General features: G+C 41.7%; 1 protein-coding gene across 3 annotated transcripts; it reads right to left on the reverse strand.

The window, feature by feature from the left end:
- Positions 1–7,641: 7,641 nt before the first annotated feature.
- ints13 (integrator complex subunit 13) lies at positions 7,642–25,857 on the reverse strand. Of its 3 annotated transcripts, none has more exons than XM_018765942.1 (17): positions 25,782–25,857; positions 23,721–23,967; positions 21,403–21,477; positions 20,242–20,444; positions 19,046–19,126; positions 17,130–17,220; positions 16,315–16,443; positions 13,871–13,955; positions 13,033–13,125; positions 12,774–12,863; positions 12,379–12,557; positions 11,047–11,214; positions 10,680–10,834; positions 9,414–9,644; positions 8,928–9,067; positions 8,091–8,226; positions 7,642–7,918 (listed from the first exon to the last, which is right to left on the reverse strand). In XM_018765942.1, the coding sequence occupies exons 2-17, from the start codon at positions 23,943–23,945 to the stop codon at positions 7,882–7,884; spliced, it is 2,118 nt and encodes a 705-aa protein (XP_018621458.1). In that variant the 5' UTR covers positions 23,946–23,967; positions 25,782–25,857; the 3' UTR covers positions 7,642–7,881. The 3 variants fall into 3 exon arrangements, with proteins under 3 accessions (XP_018621458.1, XP_018621457.1, XP_018621459.1); XM_018765941.1 differs by lacking the exon at positions 25,782–25,857 and adding an exon at positions 24,445–24,996; XM_018765943.1 differs by lacking the exons at positions 16,315–16,443; positions 25,782–25,857 and adding an exon at positions 24,445–24,997.
- Between the last annotated feature and the right edge of the window lie 364 nt (positions 25,858–26,221).

Here is a 26,221-nt window from a genome sequence, read left to right on the forward strand (position 1 = left end):
CAGTGCGAGAAAGCTGCCTGAACTATGCTGGGTTCATGTGTATGGAATGGCTTTTTGTGCTGAGCAGCTGTAAGAGCACATGGTGCATTGTGGGAATGACTCTCCACCGAGACCCGGCTCATTGTGTTTCGGCAATTATCCTAATTTGGCCCCTCCCCAATAATGGTGCATAACTCCCCTGAGCCTTATTGTTAATGTTTTAGTGGACCCCAGTACCAGACCTGTTACTCCCCTGGGGTAGATACAACATTTTTGAAGGAAATGGGTTATCGGTGTGTCGTCCTTTTTTTCCCTCGATTTTCCTGTTTGGAGGGAGCAGGAAATGAGACAGAAATTAATAAGTTGTAGTTGGCCAAAGCCACGCTGCTCATTAAGATGCCATTTCGCTTTCTTTTCACAGAGGCACTTTTTATCTCAGCCATCCAGCTCTGCTGGCCTCAGTCCACAAGTTATTCTTGGACGGCTGGTTTCCAGCACCGACATGGTCTTACACCCTTTGCGTACCCTAGTAACTGGAGAAGAGTCTCAGCAGTTTACTGTGGGAAATGGAACACATGCCACACACATTTGAAAAAGACTCTTCCGCAACACAGCTGGTCATTGTTGATTTTACTCTCCATGAGCTTCATGGGGAAATACAGCATATTTTATACGAAAAATGATTTGGAAAAATGGAAGTAAATATTTGAAATGCAATAATGATAAAAACTGTGAAGACCTGGTAATTGTACATATGAAGCGTTTTAAAGAAACTGGCCAAGTAAATAACCTCAGCAGAGTGTAAAGAGAGAATAAATACTAAAATACAAAACAGGAACTGAAGCTGTCGAGGTCTCTTTTTTCAAACTTTTCACAGAAATGCATCTTACAAACTTTCCGAATAACACACACACACCTGAACCACTTGTCCCCTACAGGGTCACAGGGAGCCAGAGCCTAACCCAGCAACACAGGGTGTAAGGCTGGAGGGGAAGGGGACACACCCAGGACGGGACGCCAGTCCATCGCAAGGCACTCCAAGCAGGACTTGAACCCCAGACCCACCAGAGAGCAGGATGAGGCCCAACCCACTGCACCCCCATACCTCCACTTTTGGAATAAATGAAATCCTAAATTTTTATTGTTAATAAAATAGGTGTCACAGTAAAAACAGGTGTAATTTATTGAGCTGCAGTGAATTATTTCAAGAAATTGAGAAATTGCCCACAACTTGGATGTCCAACCTTTTTTAGCCAACGGTCACAGTCATTACTGTTAACAGGTTCAAATTTCACATACAGTAAATGACACCGTGACTCTTAAATCTCACAACTGAAAATTTTATTTACTGTATGCTGTACACCAGTCCTGGGTGTGTCCCCTCCCCCTCCAGCCTTACGCCCTGTGTTGCCGGGTTTGGCTCTGGTTCACCTCAACCCCACTTGAGTCAAGCGGTTTCAGACTCTGTGTGTGTGTGTGTGTGTGTGTGTGTATGCTGTACAACAGTATATATGTATGCGATACAAGGATATACTATACTGTATGTATAAACATGCGATGGACAGGCGTCCCACCCAGGGTGTACCCACCATCAGCCTTGTATCCAATGCTTCTGAAATAGGCTCAGGATCACCATGACTCTGCTCAGGACAAAGGCAGTTATTGAAATCAAATGGATGAATATATAAAGATGTCTTATGACGTCGCCCGCATCAGTTGTGCCACTTTGTGTTCTCACAGCTTCAAGTCTTGCAATGTGATTGTTGAAGAAGGGGCTTCATTTACTTCTGTGAAAGTAGGACATGGCCACAGATGAGCAGTACAGCATTGAGTCATGGCCCTTTGTGTGCTGTAAGTTTCAAGTTTCAAGTTTATTGTCATAGATACAAGTACCATGTACATGTATCATGAAAATCTTCCCGAATGCTTCTCCACAGACTATGGACAAGGACAATAGGATTACTGCACAAACAAAACAATGACGAACAAAACAGTGTCAATGACAGTAAATAACAATAAATAACAGTAACAGTAGTAACAATAATGGTAACAGTCAGAGAACTCAGAACAAGAGAATGAGAATGCTTAAAGTGGCAGTGTAATTTACCAGTGTGCTTGGGTGGAGCAGTCCAACTCTAGTTACTAAAGGTAGTACATTGGTTAGTGTTTTATACTCTTACAGCAGTGGGGTAAAAGTTGTTCTTGTACCTAGCTGTGCGGGTTCGAATAGACCTAAGCCATTTTGCAGATGGCAGGGAAGAGACAAGTGCCCGTGCGGGGTGACTATGATCTTTGACGATGCTCATCGTCTTTCTGAGGCAGCGTGTGGTGTAGGTGTCCTGGACTGCTGGTAGCTGTGTGCCGATGATTTCCTGAGCCGTTTTGAACACCCTCTGTAGGGCTTTCTTGTCCTGTATGGAGCAGCTACCACCCCAGGATGTAATACACCCTGTGAGGACGGACTCCACAGCACACCTGTAGGAAGTGTTGAGGACTGTGGTGGACATCCTGGCTTTCTTCAGACGCCTGAGGAAGTGGAGGCGTTGAGGGACCTTTTTGATGGTTGATGCTGTGTGCTCAGTCCATGTGAGTTTGACAGTGAGGGTGACCCCTCTTACGTAGATGGGTGCATGGATAGCATCCTGTTTCCTAAAGTCAATCACTAGCTCCTTGGCTTTAATGACTTTGAGAGACAGGTTGTTGTCCTGGCACCACTCTGCCAGGAGCTTCACCTCCTCTCTGTAGGCCGTCTCATCGTTGTTGGCGATCAGACCCACAATGGTCATCAGCGAACTTTATGATGCTGTTGGAGCTGTGACTGGCCACACAGTCATGTGTGAACAAGGAATACAGCACTGGGCTCAGGATGCTTCCCTGTGGAGTGCCAGTGTTGAGGATCAGTTGGGAGGAGGTATTACTGCCAATCCGCACACGCTGGGGTCTGCTGGTGAGGAAATCCAGGATCCAATTGTACAATGCGGCACTCGGTCCCAGCCCTAGTAGTTTCTGGATCAGCTTGGTTGGGATGACAGTGTTAAATGCTGAGCTATAGTCTACAAACAATAGCCTTGCATAGCAGTTTTTATTATCCAGGTGAGACAGAATGGTGTGAAGTGTGTGTGATATTGCGTCTTCAGTGGATCTGTTGTGGGGGTAGGCAAACTACAGTGGGTCCAGTGTGTCTGGGATGGTGTCCTTGATGTGTCCCAGCACCAGCCTCTCAAAGCATTTCATTGCAATGGGGGTCAGTGCCACTGGGCGATAGTCATTAAGGCAGCTCACTTTGTTCTTCTTAGGAACGGGGATGATGGTGGTGTTTTTGAAACAAGTGGGTACATCTGAGCTTTTTAAGGAGGTGTTAAACATGTCCGTGAAGACGGTAGCCAGTTGCTCACCGCATGTTTTTAAAACTTGCCCTGAAATTCCGTCCGGACCAGCAGCTTTGCGGAAGTTTTTCTCACCTGTGTCACAGAGACCATGAGATGGCGTTATCATGTACTGTGGGGATTCGCAGCGGGGGATCTTTGTTCTTGAATTCGAAGCGGCCATAAAACGCATTCGGTTCGTCAGGGAGAGACGCAGCGGCACCTGTCAATGACCACCTCTGTGGTTTATAATCTGTTACAGTTTGGATTCCCTGCCACAGCCTACGTGCATCTTGAGTGCAGTTAAACTCTTGATTCCAACTTCCTGCTCTATTCTCGTTTCGCGCTGGCAATGGCTTTGCCTTTGCGGAGCTCGTACTTGCTCTTCTTGTATGCGTCCATGTCTCCGGACTGAAATGAGCAAGTTCGCGCGCGGATCTTATTTCGGATTTTGGTGGTTATACACGGTTTTTGGTTGGGGAATGAGCGGACCGTTTCATGGGGTATGCAGACGCTAAGACAGTAGCGGATGAAGTACGTGACCACTGTGGCATACTCGTCCAGATTGGAGGATGAATTTCTGAACATGTCCCAGTCTACGGAGTCAAACCAGTCCTGGAGCCTTTCCTCCACTTCTGGTATCCAGCGCTGCACCGTGCGCACCACAGGCTCCTCTCGCTTGAGTTTCTGCTTGTAGACCGGGAGCAGCAGAATCGAGGCGTGATCCGACTGCCCGAGGTGTGGACGCAGCAGGGAGCGATACGCACCTTTGTGTGAAGTGTAACAGTGGCTGAAAGTATTTGAACCTCTGGTGGGACAGGAGATGTGCTGATGGTGCTTTGGGTACACATTCCTGAAGTCGACTTGGTTAAAGTCCCCAGAGATAATGAACAGTCCATCTGGGTGCTTGTTCTCGTACTTAGTGACGACGTGGTACAGTTCGTTCAGCTCGCTGTGTGTGTTCCCTTGGGGTGGGATGTAAACTGCGGCCGTGAGCACAGCTGAGAACTCCCTGGGCAGGTAGAACGGTCGGTATTCGATCAGTAGGTATTCAAGGTCCGAAGGGAGTTCTGTGCAATCACTTCCACATTCGTGCACCACGCGTTGTTAATAAGAAGCAAAGGCCCCCTCCTCTCTTTTTCCCCGATGAGTCAGTCCGATCAGCACAGTAAATTGAGAAGCCCTCGGGCTGGACCCCGTGGTCCGGTGTGCCGGCTGTGAGCCACGTCTCCGTAAAGCAGAAAACACAGCAGTTCCGTAAATCTCTTTGGAATTTACGTCGCCCTCTGAGATCGTCCAGTTTGTTGTCCGGAGACTGAACATTGGACAGGAAAATGCTGGGCATCGGAGGTCGTAGCCCGCGGCGTTTCGCTCTCACCTGAACGCCGGCCCTGCGGCCCCGTTTCCGAGATCGCGTCTCAGGTGGGACGCGGTCATGATGTTGTTCGCAACAGAGCGAAGGGAGCGAGTTCAGCTCTCTAATGCAAAAGAACTGTGTCTAATCGCACTGTTTCACGTATTTGCAGAAGTGTTTGGCAGTCATAAGTAATACAAGAGAGTAAACTGGCTGGAGGAACAGTGACACAAACAAAATAATATACACTAAACTAACAAGTCTGCGAGGAGAAGCAATCAACACGTCGCCTCGTGCCGGCACCATGTTTAGGTTTAGGTAAACGGTCCTTAGAGGAACAGCCTTGAGTTTACTGTGTTCCTTAAAGAGGAATAAAATGCTATCATTAAATCATGCATGCTTTCATTGGGAGGGGGATGAAGTGGTACAGCAGGCTTGGCCAGGTCCTGCTCTCCAGTGGATCGGGGGTTTGAGTCCTGCTTGGGATGCCTTGTGATGCAGTGGCGCCCTGTCCTGGGTGTGCCCCCTCCCCCTCCAGCCCTCCGCCCTGTGCTGGTGGGTTAGGCTTCAGTTCACCGCAGCCCCACTTAGGACAAGCAGTTTCAGACAATGTGTGTGTGGTTTTGCTGTCGCTCTAAATGGGAGGAAACTGTGTTTCTGACACAGTTACTGCACCAGAATGGCAGTACATCACGGTCAGTACAAGCTTAATGACACACTTCACTTTATTTACAGGCCAGGTTTGGTAAAAAACTCAGCCACAATGAATTTAAACTTTGCTGTAAAACTTTACTTATTCAGTTTTCATGAACTGCTTGTCCTCCGCAGGGTCACTGTGTTCCAGAGTCTATCTTGGAAACACAGGATGTGAGACAGGGAATACTGTGGATGGAAGAGCAGTACATGTTAGAACTTTTATCTAATTTTTTATTAAATTGAAGCAACATGTGCAACACTTGTCAGCACAAGGCTACTTTCAGTTTCTTGTGTTATCTAAAATTAATACATTGTAATAATACCTATGGATTTTAACGTATTCACTCGGGGTGCGGTGGCGCAGCAGGATTGGCCTGTGCCTGCTCTGGCAGGTCTGGGGTTTGAGTCCTGCTTGGGATGCCCTGCAATGGACTAGTATCCTGTCCTGGGTGTGTCCCCTCCCCCTTGCACTCTGTGTTGCCAGGTCAGGCTCCGGTTTGCCGCAACCCCACTTGGGACAAGCGGTGTCAGTCAGGGTGTGTGTGTATATTCACTGGGTAGCTTTTGCAAAAGTCATGGACATAGCTATAATGAGCAAAAAATGCTGTAAGATGTATTTTAACATTTTTATTAATGTTGAACTACATTAAAATTAATTTAAAATGACTGGAAACAAAAATAAATTGTCTCTACAAATTCCAGATTTATCCCAAAAACGTGAAATTTTTGTCATCTTGTTATTGATCACCAACACTCAGCAACACCAAACACAAGCTATAGACACCATGGAAGTGAGATAAATTAATCCAGTCCCATGCTCTTACCCTGTTTAGTTGCTCTTTACTGCCAACTGCCACTTGTCTGTGGCCTCACACCCAAATCTGTACTCTGTATAAATCAGTTTACATCTGTTACACTGGGCTGTGGGCAACTCAGGGTCAGCAAGAAGCTGGCACCCAAGGACATTGCAAGGTGGGCTTCAGCATGACCTTCTGACTGCTGAACTACAGTCACAGAAATGATAAAATATAAACACATAGACAACTCCCAAATTGATCTGTGTCGCACATGGGTGTAAACATTGGTTCGTTACATTCTCTTGTAAGTTGCAAACTGTTATTGTATTTTGAAATCTGGGTGAAGTTGTTGTGGTTAACATTTCCTGGGTTGTGTCCAATATCAGTGTCGAGTCTGGTATACTTTCATATGAGAGTGGGATGGATTACGATTTTTTTTTTATTTTTTTGTGATGATGTTATTGTTTGCAGTTTATGTTACCTAAAATGTTTTATAAAGGTGTGTTGACAAGGGTAACTGGGGAAAACTATGTTGAGTGGTAGTAGTGCTATAATTTTTTTGGAACCTGCATTATTGCAAAGCTTTTGAAGTCACTCTTTTAATGAGATTTTATTATTAGCTTCTAGGCAAGTCATCTTGTGAAGCATACAGTTCATGAGGAAGAACTGATGGAAGAGGCAAACAAAAGAAATACGAGGAACTGGTGAAGCAGTGCTGCTCAAAAGGCTGGAGGGCAAGGTCTGTGGCCATTGCATTAGGCCGCAAAGGGAAGGAGGCCATGAAAGCTGCTTCTGAGGCTGCGGAAACATCTAGATGGCAGTGGATCAGGGGAGGTGAGCAATGGGCCCTAGGTGATGTTAAAAGACCTGAAACACCCAATGACCTCAGGTTACATCACTGATGATGTGTACAGGTGAATTGCAAGATGTGACTATAAAAAAATCTCACTGTAAAGTGCTTTGAGAAACTACTTGCCTGTTATACAAAGTTTTAAAAAAATTATTATTACTATTTTTAGTGTTATTATCATAGGAAGTAAGAAGGTGACATCGTATTTAGGTGCTGCTACCTCGAAGGACCCGGATTCAAATCTCATCATCTGCTGTACTGTAGTCCCCTTGATCAAGGCACTTACCCTAAATTGATACAGTAAAAACAACATCACTGTATAAATGAGCAAATCATTATACATCGCTTAAACCATAAGTTACTTGGGAGAAAAGCATAATATAAAGGTAAACAAGCTAGTTGTCATTTCAGAGTAACTACATTCTGCAGCACTTTCGTGTACTGTGCCTTTGAACCCTGGCAGTACTGTTTACCTACTGACCATTTATTAAGTTCCTTTTGTTTGGATGAATGCCTAGTCACCACTGGTACAAACAGGTAATGTGGTACATCGGCCTTAGTGCTCATCCAGCAAAGAGAATCAGTAAAGAGAGAAAAAAAAACAATCCACAGATGTAGTTTATTTTCCTCTCAGAATATCGGAAGTCATCTGTATAAACATGTAAAAAAGAAATTAAAAAATTTTCAGTCCAGTCTCTGAATGTCACCTGTGCATTGTTTCTAGAGATAAAAGGCTGGACAGATGGATGTGCCTCGCTCAACACACTCGATGTTTCATGGTAAAACTGTTTCCTGTAGGCAGCCGCGACGGACTGATGACTCTCCCGGTCCCAAGGGACATTATCTCATAGCTTTTCCATTTTCGTGGGGGTCCATTCTGTCAGTGGGAAAAAGGCAATCAATTAAAAAAGAAAATTTAATCCAAGATACATATTCCCCTCTCACTATGAAAATTGTCTGTTTCCTTGTGAAAAATAACATCTCTGTCCACCATTAGTGGGAAACAGCAGCACAGAGTGTAAGAATCCTTATGGAAGAAAGAAACAAACCCATTTTCATCTTTGAGATGCTGGTACAGCTCTGCTTTGTTGTTCACGGAGTTGACTCTTCCAGCGAACTCCTGGTGCTTCCGCGAGTTGGCCGTGTTGATCCGGTTGGTCCACATCGTGAGCAGAGAGACTGGACCTGCAAGACCATCATTAGCACCACAAATAATGACAGCCACACTGAACACATGAACTACCGCCCCCTCAGCGACGAGGTTTTTAGTTTTGCATACTCTGTACAAATCTAGCACATTAGTGTTGGTTTCTTTCAATGCGATAAAAATCATACTAGCAGTGAGCCTGGGCTCCAGTCCTGCATAAGAATATCAATATAATGGTAACTGACCTCAGCAACATACAACGTAACACTGATGGGGATAAATATCACATTTATATAAATAAAACAATCGACCACATGCTTCAGGAGTCCCAATGCTATCCATCAAGTCAGAGAATAAAAATGAACTGAACTACAGAGCAAAATTTCATAAGTCCGTCAATACAAACCGAACATTACTTTGATTTTAGTATGAAAGAAAGAAACATCTTCAAACTACTATTCTCAATGGTAAGTACATTTGCTGCCAAGTGAATTCAAAATAAATATCATGATTAGAATCTGGACAGCTGCTGTGTGAAGTTAAGAGACAAAAAAGATGCACTGCTTATAGTCTGAGACTCTGAGCATTATTTTTTACTTATTTTTATACATAGGGCCTGCAGCCTTTACCTGGACAAAACAGTCTCAGTAGGTCACTGTGCAAATAAGTGCTGGGTGTACAACGTAATAATGTATTTCTACAGATAGTATCTGCTGCCTGAGTGTGGAAGGGACTGCACCTTTGGCCTTTTCAGCTGGCTGCACGTCTTCAACCTCGAGGCGAGGCTTCTTGTTGAGAGGCTCCGGGGAGTCTGGAGAATCCTTGATCACTTCTGCCTCGGCCAGCTCCTCTCTGTCCCGCTCCAGGGCCGCCTTCAACCTTTGGCCAGGAAAAGACCACTAAAGAGTGCCACTCGAGGGACACAAACCTGGATGAATGTCACCTTAGAGAAGCACCCTCCCTTACTGGTGATGAAGAACCATGTACACTAAACCTCAAACATAGCAGTTTTCAAACAACTGGTCTTATCATAATCAAGTTTCAAGTCCAAAGAGAGGAACTGCTCTTGTACACAAAGGTACTTCTGGGAATTTGAATTTGTTCCCCTGCCAGGAATGTGTAAGTGTCACATCTATTAAGAAATTCACACAGGTGAAATTAATAAGCATATACAAGGCACTAAGGTCCTGTGGCTTCCTGCCTCCCGTGGAACAGCTGCCCTCACCTCTCAGATTCCTGCCAGCTGCGCTCTGACTCTGAGTCCTTGCCATTCTTCTCGCCCTTGTCTTCCCTATCCTCCCGCTTTCTTCCGCGCTTCTTGCGGTCCTCCTCCTCGGGCGGCTTGCTGCGGCAGGCCAGCACACAGTCCAGAACACGCTGGTGCCGCTCGCTGCTGCCCATGTGGGTGCGCACAAGTGTCTCCAGCTCGTTCCACATGATGCGGTACTGCTCGTCCCTGTGGCAGTGGCCAAACACTCAACCAGTCAGAACGCACTCTCTTCACTATAGTAGGTGCCTGATACAATGATGCACAACATCATGTCTGACATTTGAGGTTGCTGCAATTAAAGCTTCAATAACAGTCTTCAGCAATAACCTTTGAGTAGCAGGTAACACAGAATCAAAAGAAACATATTTCTAACCAGAGGGTTATAGGTTCAGGTCTTATAAATTCTTAAACTGGGCACTCAAGCTGAAATGCCATGAATCTAAAAACTAATGCTTAATAAAGTTCATTGAGTCCTTGTGTTACAAACATATACCACTTACATATTTTTGAAGATACAAACATTTTCTACATTGTTTATTAATTTTATCCGGATTTTTTTAGTGGTCTATTTTCATAAAATTATTTTTTGTGAAGCAAACTTCACTTGTATTTTCACATTTAGCTATTAAATGGCAGAAAACAGCACAAGACAGAGTAGCAGAGTGGGACTGGGCTAATTCAACCCATTTCCATTGTGTTTACAGCAGGTGTCTGGTGTTCAGTAACAAAATGACAAATGTTGCGTATGCTTATGTGGGAAGAACAAAAAAGTCGGCAATCAGACTTTGTGGACTGTTTGTAATTTTATTTCAAGTCTTTTTAAAAGTGCTTTCATGTATTGTTTTTGAGCTGCTTACTGCTTTTTTGTTTTGTTCTTGAAAATGTATGTCACTAAAAGCATCTGCTAAATGAAAAAATGTTAATATAAAAGTATTTTACACTTGATAAAAGCCTTAAAAGTCTTTGTGTGTATTATTTCTGATTTTTTTACAGATCCTACCCAGTAAATAAATCAAAGCACATCTCTATTATTAAGCTTTTACTGATTGCAACACAGTGATTGGATTTACAAACAAATTGAGTTATGAACAGATTTCTGGTCCCAGTTGAGGACTAGTTAAAGTAGTACTACTATTGTTTATTTGGATTCCTCCTTTGTTTATGAGACTCCCAAACTTAGGCAGTATGATACTGTTATGACAACTGAATAGCAATTATCACCTTTTGGGTCCCTTGCCTCTGGTGCCCACTGTCGAGATTGGTAGAGGGTCATTCTTCCTCTCCATGTCCACAAGGTTGTAGATGGTCTTCTGGCAGGTCAGCACATCCTCCTCAGTTAAACTCTCCTTCACTATTAAACTAGCCAAGGGGACCACCTGTGGCAGTTAATAAAACTGGTTCATTAGAAGTGATGCTTAGGTGGGTACAAATTAATTGTAAAACACCCAAGCTATAGCTCACTGCAGAACACACAGGCCAAGCTCACGCTGCTTTAAAAAAAAGAAAATCAATCTACAAGATGATTGCAAAACACTAGCAACCAGGATCTTAAGCACAGTGATCAAAAATATGGTTGTGGACCACTCACTGCCTGCATGTTAAAGATGGTGGTTTGTGAGATGATCATGGGCCAATAGCGAGTGTGGCGCTCTAGCTGCCTCTTCGCTCTCTCCAGCGGGACCTTCCCAGCAACCTCTGAGCCCTGCACATCTGGAAAAGGTGTCAACCTGTTCTCCCTCATGAATTCCCCAAAGTCCTGCAACCAGATAAAAACAAAACACCAAGAACTTTGTCAATCTGTCAAGAAAGGACTCTATCAGCACCACTAGAGTGACCACACTGCCCGTTACAACAGGAGGAACGACGCTGCGGACGATATAAAATTCAAAATACTCGACAGGGATTCCCTGATGGATTCATAAATGAATACATAGATTGAAAATAGTCAAAAGAATTCTTTACATTAACAGAAGGTGAATATATACAAGGTTGTTGACAGCGGCAGTGGGTAACCGTGACGACGGAGGGTTAGTTAATGGATGTGAGGGAGTCTGTACTGAGTTAACTTATCAGTGGTCAGAACAAATAAAGCCAGGTGCTGAGTGCTGATTATGTTAGAGGTACGTGTGCCTTTGGTGTGGCTAAAAGCACTCAACCGTGAGGTTAGCGCTGTGAGACTGAGCGGCACCTGGAGGTGGTTCTCAGGTGAACTGGTGAGTTAAGAGAAACCAACAGCACTGTGTTGCCCCCCACTGAGTGAATGCAGAGAGCTGGACAGAGGCTGCCCTGTTTCCTCAAATAAAAAAAAAATTCTTTGTAAGATTTTTAAAATTATTTTTATTAACTTTAAACAGCATTAAAATTAATTAAAAACCACTGAAAAATGTAATCTCCACAATCTCTTAATCAATCGTGGATCAACTCATCCCCTACATGTGTAACATTCACTAGCTTCTAGCCACTTTCACCTTTCTTTATTATGTACACAATCAAACAGCTAATAATACAGATGTATCTCAATTTATTTATGGGTTAGGTTGTATAAAAGACTCAGAAAAAGTTACAACAGATAAAAAAAAAATACAGACTTTTTATTGTTTGTATTAACTGAGCTATGTAAAAATAGTCAAAATTTATGGAATGACTCAAACAACTGAGTATTTATGTTTATTTTCAGTTGCTGACATATATAGAGTTCTGCATCTTAATTAAATACTGTGGAAGCAAGGTGAATTAATGCGGTCCCAAAATCCTATACTGCTCTGGTGAATTTTATTTCAATCACTTTTGCTCCACAGCAAAAATAAATGTCAGAAAATAAAATTAAATCATCTTCAAAATGTTTGTGTCGTTGAGCAGTCTTAAATGTTAGTAACACATGAAGCCACTGTATTTGGAAGAGTTGACAGCCGCTACTTACGGTGATACGATAATCAGTGACTCTTCCGCCGCATCCCTCACTGATAGAGGGCGGGTCCTCCAGGGTGGAGCGGGTACAGTTGAGCACATGCAGGAAGATCTCCCCACCATGGCTGCTGAGCATGTGACTGATGACCTTTGACCCTGACTTTCGCGGTTGCTCCAAGAGCACGGAGCGGCCTGTTGGAATAACCACAGAGGAATTAGCAAACATGCCAATCAGGAACATAGTCAGTCACAAGCCACTCAGGTCAAACTGTCCTTTTAAATCTCACTATTAAATCTTTTTAAATCTAAATACTAATTAGTATTACTAATACTAATAGTAAATGTTTAAATCTCTTTTAAATGTTTGCTTGCTTGATATTGGTAACGGTAACCTCTCAGAAAACTTACCATTGAGCAAAAAGTTTGTCAAACAGGACGACGGCCGACTGTTGACGTCTACGGGCGAAATCCGATAGGCTCCAGTGCAGAAGTGAAGCTCTAAAACGGACACATGAAACCTTGGAACAACTTCTTCAGGGTTTAGAAAAAAATGCACTGCAAACAATAAAGTCGTAATATTTTATGACGCTAAAAACACTACAGAGTGTGAGGCTGTCTGCATCCCAAGCACTGGCAACAGCAGTGCTCCTAGAGGTGCGGTACACACCTACGCTGTTAGTGCGCGGCGTGCACCATTTCAGGGTGACCGTCTCCTTCAGGCCACTGTCGCGACTGGTGCTGCCCGCAGGGTGCAAGTCACCTATCACCACCAGAGGTTCAGGTGTGGGGAAGTACAGAGGCATGTTAACCACAGACATGTTCCTCTATTGAAACGACACTTTACATTGCACCTTTGTAAACACTTTATCCCTTGTATAAAACTGCCCCTGAAAGTCACTTTGGACAAAGGCAAGAGCTGAATAAAGAAAAATATGTTACATATGCACATAACCAAACCTCAGTTAACTGAATGTTGGAATGGTCAAACAGTCAAATACACTACAATATTATTGATATAGTTTTTAAAGAATTAAAAAAAAATGGCAATGTTAAACACTATTCAAAATTACATATTCTATAACAACCTATGAAATGATAATAATAATAATAATAATAATTACCATCATCATCTCTCATGGATATACAGTATATATACACACATTTAAATGAAACCCTTTGTGACTTAGCCAACCCAAACCTGACCCCAACCCTCATCTATAGCATCTGACTTTGAAAACCATTGCCCGTGCATTACAATATAATTGATAAAAATAGGTATTAATGTTGTTCTTGGGTTAGCATACTATCCTGATGAGACACACTACATGCCAGGGGTTATACTGGGCATTGCAAATGAAATCTCAGGCCTCCACATAAGAACTCAGTGTTCCAGTCATGGGATTAACCAGAGTTGAGAGTTTCTCCAGACCTGAAACTGGAACATGAGCTGGCACATGGCTTTCACACATGCAGAAGCATGATCACACAAGAGCTGACTTACGTACCACTTTTAATAAATTCCATGTGTGCATCTCTGTGGTGCAAGAGTTCCACGTCATAGTTAGCAGAGGTGTTTGCATGTTGCTCCTCCTTCACAGGAGGAGAGAAAGAGCATCAGTCGACTGGCCTGCAGCACAACTCTGACTATCCACACCACCAACACCCCCCACATCCCTTCCTAAGGACCTACACCATTACAGGAGTGCAGAACTGCCCTGGAACTTAGCATTGATCAGAGTCAAAACACAAATTCGAGCAACAAACATAATTTGTATTCCATGATGCAGGAAAGTCAGTCTAAAATGTATCTATAATGACATGGAGTGAGAGTTCAAATGAGCATTTTTGACTGCAGCTTTATTAAATGGTGCCCAGCAAACTATAATGAAAGTGACATGGAATTTAAAGTTAGATCCAACTGCTAGATTCAATTTTGTAACTGTAGTATGTTAAACTAGGTCAGGTGGGATTTAAGATCCTCATATAGTCAGACATCAACAAAACAAGATTATCAGAAACATCATGATTAACAGGCAACTTCATAAATTAAAAGAAGCTGTAATAGTTGTGATTCAGGGATTAAAATCTGGTTTTGAGAGACAAAGATACTTCTATTTCAGAGAAAACTCAGGAGCTATTAAAACTGCAATGAAATTAACAGGACTTTTTAAGCCACCAAACATCTATAGCACATTAGACAGCAAAGAACAGAACAAAGTGCATGACAATGCATAAAAAAGAACCTATTAAACATGGTGTGCGCTGTGTTTTGTACAGGCTGCCCTCGCATAACAGGAATAATATGTTCCAGAAAAACTGTTCATAAGACAAGTTCTCACAGAATAAACTCTTCTCTACCAATAATTTAAATGGGAAAAACAGATACGTTCCACCCGTTTTTCACCACACATGCAAAATTCTGGCCTTATCTTTTACACAGAGAGGAAGTCAAATTCAAAACTAAACATCAGAACTGCTCTGGACGCCTTTAAATCCAGACTTAATGCCAACGTGTTCAGAATCACTGATAAACACAGCTACGTGCTTCTTACTGTTGCTTTTTCTTTTTATCTTATTGTGTTGTTCTCTCGTTCTTCAGTGACACAGCAGGTGCTGCACAGCACCGGTATTGCAAGTTTGGCCATGGGTTTGAACACGGCTCAATCTGTGCAGAGTTTGCATGTTCTCACCATGGTTGTGTGGGTTTTGCCCCACAGTCCAAAGTGTTTCAGATGAACTGTTGCCCGTACTATACGTGTACGTGTGTGTGTGCGTGTGTGTGTGTGTGTGTGTGTGTGTGTGTGTGCACGAGACAGACTGCCCTGTGATGTTCAGGATGTACCCTGCTTCAGGCCGTCAGTTTCAGGGACAAAGTCCAGACCACAGCAACCTGGTATTGGACAAGTGGTTATTGATAGTGAATGAGCAGGTGAGTAAGTGTTATTTTTTATTGTGGTGTTCTAACCTGTTATGCTTTTGCTGCAATTTTTTTTTTTGTATTTATTGTAATGACGTATAGCATAGGTAACCCTTCTCTCCACATGATAACTGCATTTCATTTCAAGAGAATCCTAAGCAAATTCCATTCTAAACACATAAGTAAGGTTTTCTTTTGCTGTTTTCTTTTCAACTCCTTTCAGGACTTTACCAAAAAAAAAAAAATTTTGATTTAGGAGCAATTATTACGATAGATGATGATTTTACACTGCGAAAAAGAGTGACAAAATTTCTGAGACAGAAAATGGAGACAGCTGCATGATTTCACTACATCTTGACTTTTAACTGAAATCCATGCTTTTGTAAGGTGTCTCTCATGAGTGGTTAGCTCATTAAGCAAATATTACTCTTTGTTTATGCGAGGGAAGCCAGTAATTTACAGTCTGTGACTAATGGGAATGCTTGGCAAGAATCTAATTTTCCAGTTCATGTTCCGGTAAACTCTTCTTGAACTAACTTTGCATTTATTAGCACATCTCCACAAGTTCCACTGATCTGACAGGACAGATGGCAAAGTTACAGGTGCTCCAGCAGAAAGGCTACACACACTCATCAGTCACCACTCGGCACAACACAAGAGAAGAGACACACATGAGAAGAGAGGCTGCAGAAGAAGGGACCATAACAGATCAATCACACATCAATCACATGTCACAGCTATGTCATTGGTCAAGGGGAGGGAAAAGGGCCTTGGGGGTTGAGATGGGGAGTGGCTAGAGGACATCTCAAAAAAATGCCTTAAGTTATGTCATCCCTCCCATATGTTAAAAAGTACTGACCTGGTCACACACATTTAATGTGGGCTAGCAAAACAGAAAATATGGTATGAAAAGAAAAGCAATACAGTCATTCTCAATAAGATGCATATTTTTAAAATGTCTCATGTTTAACAGAAAGGAAACAGAGGCTGAAGGAGGGGGCAGTGCCTCAGAACAGAGGGTAGGGCACATACCTTCATAGGGATGTTGGTGATGGTGGTGGAGGCCAGGTCAAAGTGCTGCTGAACGAGAATGTTAAGCTTGGACGCAAGGTGCCGTCCCGCACGCACGCTATGAACCTCACTGGTTAAGACAGGGGAGATCTAGAAGAACAGCAACCAACCATTTGGGCGAGAGCACGTCTTTGAGTTTCCTCATATCACCCCACTCTGTTTCCCACGGACAACAGATGTGTGCTGCACATCTTCAAAAGAGTGCCATTCCCTGCATGACAGGTGAAGGCAACTCTGCTCCGGTGAAGCCAGAATGGAACTGGGTTCAAATGTAGATCTTGAAATTTGCACAAAATAGGAACAGGATCTCTTTAGAACTGCAGGAAATTCATTTTATAGCTGACCTAAGAGTCATAGCCTGAAGTTAACATCTGATGTTTTCTGCACAAAGTGTCTGCTCAGTGAGTGACCAAAACAGGCAAGGCAAAGTATATGTTTACCATGTACTCAGCGTCACCCTGGACATTAAACAACAATGCTTGTGCGTTACCTTCCCTTTAACCACACACAGTAAGTGAGCAAAAGATTTTTTCCCCAAATACTCAAGAGCCTCTTGCAAAATCATATATTTGCTTAACTGACGAATGCTGTACATTTACTCTAAGCTAAACAATGCAATGACAGCAGTTAGTTTGACAATTTGCTCTTTCTCCTGACAGTTGCCAACAGACATTTCTGAGTGAATCTCAGAAGTAGGTATTTATCTTTTTAACAAAAGACAATGACTTCTAATCGACAGTGAGGACGTCGCACTGGTGACAGCAAGGAAGTCCTACCTCTTTCTTTGGCCGGTCAGAAACCAGGGTTTCTTCTCCGAAGGGGTAAGTGTGGATAAGAACCAGCTCACACTGCTGAATCTGCATAAGCCTGGAATGAAAATACACTGAGACCAAAACCCTAAGCCCAGTCCTCAGCTCCACATTTATAAATTTCCCTTCAGGGATCAATAAAGTATTATTCTATTATTCTATCCTATCCTATAAACAGGAACACACAGCATCCATCAGCTCTCCAACAAACAGCTACTGACTACTATTGCTTAATAACAACACACAAGTACTTTGTTATATAATTAGTTAAAAAAATAAATAAATAAATAAAAATCCAGCAAAACACTGAGACAAAGAAACTGGGGGGGAAAAAACAAAAAAGTTTATAGTATGTATCTTTGAACTGGTTAATAAAAAGATTAAATTTAATAAAATTTCTGCATCCTACTTACTTACAAACATTGGTTAGTCTGGAAATCATTTGAAATTAGTTGTCATATCAATTCCAACAGCACTTGTTTATTTGACCTATTCTTTTTTTATTATAATGACAGCAACGCTGGGTCAAAGTGACAGAGAGACAAAGGCAGCGCAGTGTAATATTGCAACTGCAAGTATAAATCAAGAGTAACAAATTACACTGCTTCTTAGAAGTAACCATGTGACATTCTCCAAATCTGTTATCTGAAAAAGGATGTACCTATAAGCTGTCATTCACATCAAATTATAACTTTATGTGACAATAGAAAACAGATCACTGAAATCCTCTAAATATAAAGAACTATAAGTACAGACCACACCTGCAAAATACTAAGTTACTAAAAAAAAAATTGACACAATCCTATTCTAAACATTTATCCTGTTCTAAATAATATCATTGGCTCCTCGTGTTAAGGATGCTCGTGACATAAACATTTTCCAGTATGTTTATTTATTGTTCATTACATTTCTACACTGTTGTATTTTCTAAAATGTATGTCTGTTGCGGAGGGAAAGCAACATGCTTTTCCACACTCTGCTGCTGTTTTTCAGTCACACACACCCAGAAAGCACAGGGGGAAAAGGATGTTGAAGGTTTCCAGAACCTGACAAACACTGCACACACTTATGGACTGCAGCAGTCAGCACTGAGGAGATTAAGTTTTTTTTTTGTCATTGTAAATAACTTTCCATTTTAAAACAGTTTCAAGTTATTTAAAATATTAAAAGTGCTACAATGCAATTAACCCCCATCCCATCCAAAGTGTAACATGCCGCATTACCATGTTTCCACAATAGGCCCCTGACCACCACAACTCTGCACTGGACAAGTATGGCACTAACAACAGATGGATGGAAGTGTTACTGAGTATTTTTAAATTTATGACAGGCAAGGCAAAGTATATGTTTACCATGCTGTACATGTACAGCTTTGTCTGAGGTTTTTACAGAACCTAACCTGATAAATAGGCAGCATCATCTGTACAATACAGCTTTTACTGCATGTAACTTAGTGGTAAAATGGGACTGGAGTTACAAACAAACCAAATTACAAAGAGACTTCTGGTCCCAGTTCAGTTCGCGAGTTGAGGAGCCAGTGTACTGTCAGCAACAGAAGTCCCAGTGCTCATAAAATATTGTTTAGTTACTATTATGCCTTTCCAATAACAAAAAATGAAAGCGTGATGTGTGTAAATGTTCTCACATTCTATAGACCAGAACCAGTTATTAATTGTAATAATTGATGAATTTTCACAAACAACAACACATTCTCAATGCTGGGACAGATAAAAGACAAAGTCACAAGGATATTAAAAGAAGCTATGGCTGTGTCTCCACATGGAGCAGACAATTGCTAAAGGCAAAGCAAAGCTGAAAAAGCACTTGTGACAGCAGCCCCTATTGTTAATGAAAGAGCTCCATGTTCTCTTGCATTTACTCACCGGTCTGAGCTGATGGCCAGCTTGTTCTGCTCCTGGATGGTTTCCTGCACATAGTCCTCCAGCATGCGAACGTGCGTGTCACTGCAATACGGCAGTGAAGGATAATTTCAACCAGGCATCCAGCGAAGTAACAGGATGAATTAAACATTGGCAGAATGAAATAGAGGATGACAACAGATTGTCTTCCATGCACCACACTTCAGGTGGTAACCTTCAACAAAGAACCTGAACCAATCTATTTAAGCTGTACAACCTTCCCTACTCAGCACCGCTGTGACACAGCTCCTCCAAAAAACACCAGGGAGAAACAAGACATTCTTAAAATATATACTGAACTGTTAAATGACTTCATTTCTATACCAGACTGACTACTGGTTGCAGCAATATTTCATCCTGGACTGCCATAAGCTGGTCATCACCTTGTAATGTTGTAAGCACTGGTATGGATTATATATAACCTATATATATAAAACCTATTCCTGTAAGTCAACTTAAAGGCTTTAACTAAATAGCAATAGCAATAATAATAACAATAATAATAGTAAAAGCACAATTCAAAAAGTATGTGTAATAACATTTTAACTTTTTGATAATTTTTCCACTTATCCTTGTAATAACAATAATTGGCGTTTCCTTGAGGTGAACACATTTGCAGATTTGCACACATTTTTCTCCAAAGCAACATACAACTGTAAGTAAACAAAACTATATCAACAAAGGGCACAAAGGTATGTTGCGGCTTCATGCAACTCAAGTTGCTCCCTACAGAAGTGGCATCCAAAGAGCAAAAACACAGATAATCATAGCAGATGGTGTTGCACTTGTTTATGTATCTGTTAGGAGATCAGGAGACAAATGGCTCTGAAAGAGATGGATGAGACCCTTCTTGCATGCTGGGAGGGATTCAGCAGTTCTGAGGGAGAAGGGGAGTTTGTGCCACCACATCAAGAGCAAACTCTAGAAACTACAGACTTTTGATTTAGGACCCTCATGACTGGGACAAGCATGCAACTAGAGCTAGGAGAGAGGAACAACTATAAATTGCAAATTTTGCATGACTGCTATGTCTAACCCACTGCAGACAAAATACTATAACTGGCAACAATAAAACCAAAAACAGTAGTAACAAGAACACCTGTTTAATACAGCTATAATAATATGAAGAATGTAACCCTGTTGCATGCCCCTGTAGATACCTCTTGGCGTTGGTGATACAAATGATGCGGCCCCTGTTGCTGACACGATCTGCTTTGTCCATAAGAGTGGTGCGTGCCTCATGCTGGTACTCTGTGATCTTGCACAGCGACTCCACAGCTGCCATCAAGCCATGCAGAATGCTGCAACACTCCGGGTCCTCGTGAGGGTTAGGTGGCCCCACAGCTGCGAGAGCTGCCATGAGCTGGAAGGGTGCACACCACCAGTCATACAGAAAGCACATCACCATCTGATCCTTCTTGCACTAAATTGGAAATTAAATATTACACTCATATTTGCACTGTGATGCCTTCATTTCAGAGTATTCAAGTCCACTAATCAAGTGGTTTGATATTGTAAGATACATTTACCAGCTACCTTATTCGGTACACTTGACCTTTTATACACAAAACAAGTAAAAGCTCAGTAAAATAGAGGTGTGCAGAAGGGTAACTCAAAATGAACAACTCGTCATACCTTGAAATGGATGGGCTACAGCAGCAGAAGACTAACTTAAGTTTTGTTACTGTGAGCATGGTATAAGATAACAAAGCTCCAGTGAGCATGCTGTCATCAAAAGTGGATGATTAACAAAGGGGGAAACCTTGCCTTGCTCAACAAATCTAAGGTTCTATTACAATATGTGTACGTCAGGGACAGAATCTGGACTAAAAAGAATAAATCCATGGAACCATAATGTCTGGATAATATTCCACGTCACGATTTGAGTATCATCTCAGAATGATTTAATAAATTTTACTTTACTGTATTTGCCTGGATACTCGCCATATCTGAAGCCAGTTAGGCACCTTTGGTACTGGATTAATGTTTTGCAAAAAATCAGCAAGAATCGCGTGAAGGTAATGGACGAGCACAGACCAAGACTCCATTGGAACATTTCTAGCACCTTATTGAATTCAGCCTGTAAAAGTTCAGGCTACTCTACAGAAAAAGTGGGTCTCACCTGACATCAGTGAGCATATGTTCTCAATGAAGTGCATCACTTAGTATGTGAACAGCAATTAAGTACTTGAGGAATGATATCAAAGATAAATTACTAATACAGGTCATACTTTGTCATACAGAAAGAGTATTTGCACCATGCTTGGTGGAACACAGTAGCAGAAACTTGGACTCATGTAAGTTTTATATATCTGAAATACCTCCTGGGTGCTTTGGTCTGCCTGATTCCAGCTGTTCAGGATGTGAAACTCAGAATCGCTGACTATGAAGTTCACCTGAAAAGAAAGTGCAAAGCTAAATGCAATGAACAAGTGATGCAATACTTCTCTTGCATCTTTTTCAAAACTGTCCCCAAAAAAAATGTTGAGTGAATGCCCTGCAGTACATATGAGTAAATCATTACAAAGCTGATTAAAAGTTGTACAAAGGTGTCAGCAAAATAAAAGCTAATAGTGTCATAAACACTAATCTTAGATTATAAACTCACCTTTGATGGGCTTAACCAAGAAATGAACAAAATTTATGTTTTAAATATCTGCTTAAGTACAGAAACCCCTCTATGTACGTAAATTTTACCTACGTAAATCTGGATTTACATAAAAATTCCCAGCATACACAGTATTTATGGATAGTGCTTTTATTGTACACAAAACATCTGAAATATGTTAAGCGCAATTAGGCGTAGCCAGACAAGGCGCGAAGCTGCATCTTCCAAGTTCTCGTGTGTTCTGAGCTGTGAACACATCTTCTCTCATTAGTGTGGTCTTTTTTTCGCATATTTTTACCCATTTCATTATTTACAATGCCTGGGGGTGAACGTGTGCTTGAAGAAAAACCAGAACGGTCTTGCAAGCATACAGCAATTGATTTAGACATGAAATTGAAAATAATGAAGAGGTATGAAGGTGGACAAAGATAATTGTCTGTAGCACAGGAACCAGGTTTAGCCATATCAACTATAAATATGACAGTGAAGGAGGATGCACGCATAAAGGAGCACGCGATAAGACAAAAAAGTGTTGAAAGATAACGTTGAACGATGGGGAGGAGGGGGAATTTGACACACGGAACTATTGAGTTATGTAAAAACTCATGAGTTGATGTACGCTCTCTGCATGGATGCATGATCACAACCTACAACCCAATCTCTCCAAAACAGAGATCCTACACCTCCCAGCTGGTCTGTCCTCCTGTCAAGATCTCTCAGTCAAACTGGACAACTCACTCATTTTGTCTACCTCCTCAGCTAAGAGTCTGCGATAGACTCGAGTCAATCCTTCTCTCAGCACATCGAAGTCACAACCTGGTCCTGCAGATACATCCTGCAATATCCGCAGGATTCGTCCTTACCTCACAACAGACTCTGCCCAACTACTTGTCCAGGCCATGGTGACATCCCGTCTGGACTACTGCAAGTATCTCCTGTCTGGCCTTCCTGCTACTGCCATCAAACCTCTGCAGCTGATACAGAATGCTGCTGCACGAGTTGTGTTTGACTTGCCAAAGCGTTTGCACGTATCTCCCCTACTCCTTTCACTTTATTGGCTTCCTATAGCTGCCTGGATCAAATTTAAGACCCTGGTTACTGTGTACAAATGCATCAAGAGAACTGCTCCCAGATATTTACAAGACTTGATCATTCACTACTACCAACCAGACCGCTACGCTCTTCCACATCTGCTCACTTGGTGGTCCCACGCACGAAAGGTAAGGCGTGGAGGTTTTCGGTTCTGGCTCCGTTGTGGTGGAACGACCTCCCCCTCTCACTCAGAACCGCTTCCACATTTAAAAAGGGCCTGAAAACTCACCTCTTCCAGACTCACTTTGCCCATGACCTCTTAAGTTTATGTAAGGTATGAACACTGATGCACTATAATTTTAAGATCATGCCCGGATCAATCCTGTACACATCTACTCCTGTAATGTAACATAAATGTTTATATGTAATCGCAAAGAAAAAATAATTACTAGGATGGTAATCAGGAATTTTCAATAAGTTTTATGCAGCTACTCATGTGATGAACATTGGCCCATATGGTGAAAGAAACAAACTAACTGCACTTAAGAGTCACACATCTACAACTAAGTCTCCCTTTCTCCTAATGTAATGCAGAAATAGTATTTTCCATAAGATGCATGTCAAAATGCGTCTGCTAAATGAGTAAATGTAAATGTACATAGGGGGTTGAAGAACGGTCTATTTGTGTAAGTCGAGGGGTGTCTGTACCCAGTCAGGCAAAACCCCAAAGCTGCAATATTATGCAGTATTATAATCAAGGAATTACAGGAAATACAGGCATATATATATGTATAAGAAGCATATATCTTTAGACCTAGGAACCAAGCATAAAAATACAACAGAAAGAAATGTTAATCCCTATAATCCATATAGATGTGATACAGACGACTGCATTGGCTGGCATTAGTTAAGAGAACACGCATCAGAAGCAAAAACCTCACTGTTATAGTGGATACACACTGTTATACTCTGGAGTTAATGCTTGTGCAGGACCCTTACCAGTTTTCTGGTGGGGTAGATGTCATACAAGATGCGGCAATACTCCATGGAGCACTCCACAGCACAGGTCCACAGGGATTTGGACACGGGCGCGAGAGGGATCACGCCCTGTGGGCGGTTTTTGGTCAGCATGTCGAACTCCACTTGCTGTCGACAGGACTCTGCCATGTAGGGGCAGTGATCCACCACGAAGGCTGTCTTGTGGGAGATCGAAAACATCTTCATCTTCTCATTGACACGGCTAGAACTGTGGAAAAACAAAAGAGGGCAAAAATACTGTTGTGATATCATGGGAATTCCACAGAAGCACAAGTGTTTAAAGCCAATTCAAATTACATGATTAGTTTCATTTAATTTCACTAAATTCCTAGGATCGACCAATCTAACCCAGAAAAATATCCACTCACTACCGGTTGTTTATGCAAAAAAAAAAAAAAAAAAAAAAAAAAAAACCGTTCTACAAGAACTGTTAACTCACTAATTTCACACACCGGCGCAAAAAAAGGTAATGAATCACGGCGATATGATATTGCTGTACAGAAAATTAGGTAAAATTACATCTTAGATCCATCTTGTCCCTAGGTGTTTTTAGATTACAAACAAATAATAATAAACTACAGCATAACAACAACCACAACGATACAGCTATTCCGAGTCATAGCCAGTAATTAAAATTAGTAAAATTAAACGTTTATAGAAGAACAAGAAGCGAAAAAAAAATCACCTTTTAATCGAAGAGCTTCATCCAAATAAGATGACTCACTTGAAACTCAACAACAGCAGCTCAGTCTCGAAATCCAAATTTGAAATTCGGACAACAAATTCTCCCCCCCAGCCGTTTTAACCGACCATTTTGCGGCAGATTTCGTTCTTTATCTTCCCTTGAATTTTTAATATTTTATCCTTGTCCGTGGGGAAAAAAAACTCAAATATTAGCCATGAAAGAAGTAAAAATCATAACTGTATTGTACAAACAGTATAAAAATTAAGCGGAAGCGGCCGGGCGGCGCGTCCAACACTTGAACGATGTCCGACTGGAACATTTGCAATGTGAACATGGGGCGAAAGTGGCCGGGGTGGGTCCGTCACTACATAATGTCCGACTGAAGGCAGTTCCCCCCACAACACCAAAACAAACACTCGTCCATAATTAAAACAATAATAAGCAGAACTGTAACCAAGCATCTATACGACTCTAATTGCATTTTTGTTCGGGTTTATACGTATATTCATAGAATTTATACAATTCAAACAACTCAACAGTGCGCTTTGCTTTCTAATTCTTTACGTGTTCTAAAAGTTTTAAAGTAACATGAGAATAAAAGAATAAGAAAGCAAGATTCAGATTTGATTCAGGTTTTTTTGTTTGCAAATATATCTGCCGAAAATTCTACACAGAATTATTAAAAAGCGGGTATTTTCATTAATGTTGTTTCACTTAAACACAACGATTGAAACATCTGTGAAATTAACATTTACTTTCAGGATCTTAAGCGTAAAATTTCAATTTCCCACCAGAACACACACACACTTTCTGAACCGCTTGTCCTATAGGGGGCTCACGGGGAACCCGAGCCTAACCCGGCAACTCAGGGCGTAAGGCTGGAGGGGTAGGGGACACACCCAGGACGGGACGCCAGTCCGTCGCAAGGCACCCCAAACGGGACTCGACCCACCAGAACATTTCATTGTAAATAATACAAAAAAGTTAATCTCTTGGGGGTTCTTGTTCTACAACACAAAATTTACGTAAATTCTGTATATTTTTTTTAAATGTAGCTACCATTTGTTTCGTAAGATATAATCACATAGATCATTTTAAAGGAAGCCATTAGTGAGACAGTATTTCCGTGTAGAGTCGATGTACATCACTGTATTTGAACACCAGCAGCATTGTTGTATTTACACCGTGGAATGGCACTGTCTCTAATAACCTCAACTATGCATTATTAAATTACTTGTCAGAAGTATGGATACCGTTTAATAATGGATCACCTGAATATAAATACTTATGCATGTGGCCTAGACTTTCTAATGTAAGGTAGATGATATCTTTGGGACCTGAAGGCACTTTTTCCGCAGCCGGAAGTTGAGGCGGAACTTGCTGGATGGCGGGTTCGTCACGCAAAGGGTTCCGGGTGCACGCTGTGAACATTCTCAACGTGGTTCCTCCTTCTACCAGCGTCTGTTTATGGTTACCTACATGAACCCTTTAAATTTTGACCTTGCAATAAGAATCCCGTCGTCCTTTGTAAAAACCTCAACAGTAATGTATATACATGTTTGTAATTTTGGCTGTAGTAACTAACACTGTTTGTCCAATTGAAAAAGACAATGACCCCTACACCAATCATCTTTTTTCTACTTTTACCATTCTGTTTCCTTAATGGAACTGAGTTCTCTCTAGTGAACAATTAATCTTGGCAGCCCTTTGATTTTATACCCATCTGTGATCAACCAAACATATAATTAAAAAGGAAAATAGTTTTGTACAAAGTCAG

The sequence above is a fragment of the Scleropages formosus genome, chromosome 5 (assembly GCF_900964775.1).
Source record: "Scleropages formosus chromosome 5, fSclFor1.1, whole genome shotgun sequence".
Classification (NCBI taxonomy): Eukaryota; Metazoa; Chordata; class Actinopteri; order Osteoglossiformes; family Osteoglossidae; genus Scleropages; species Scleropages formosus.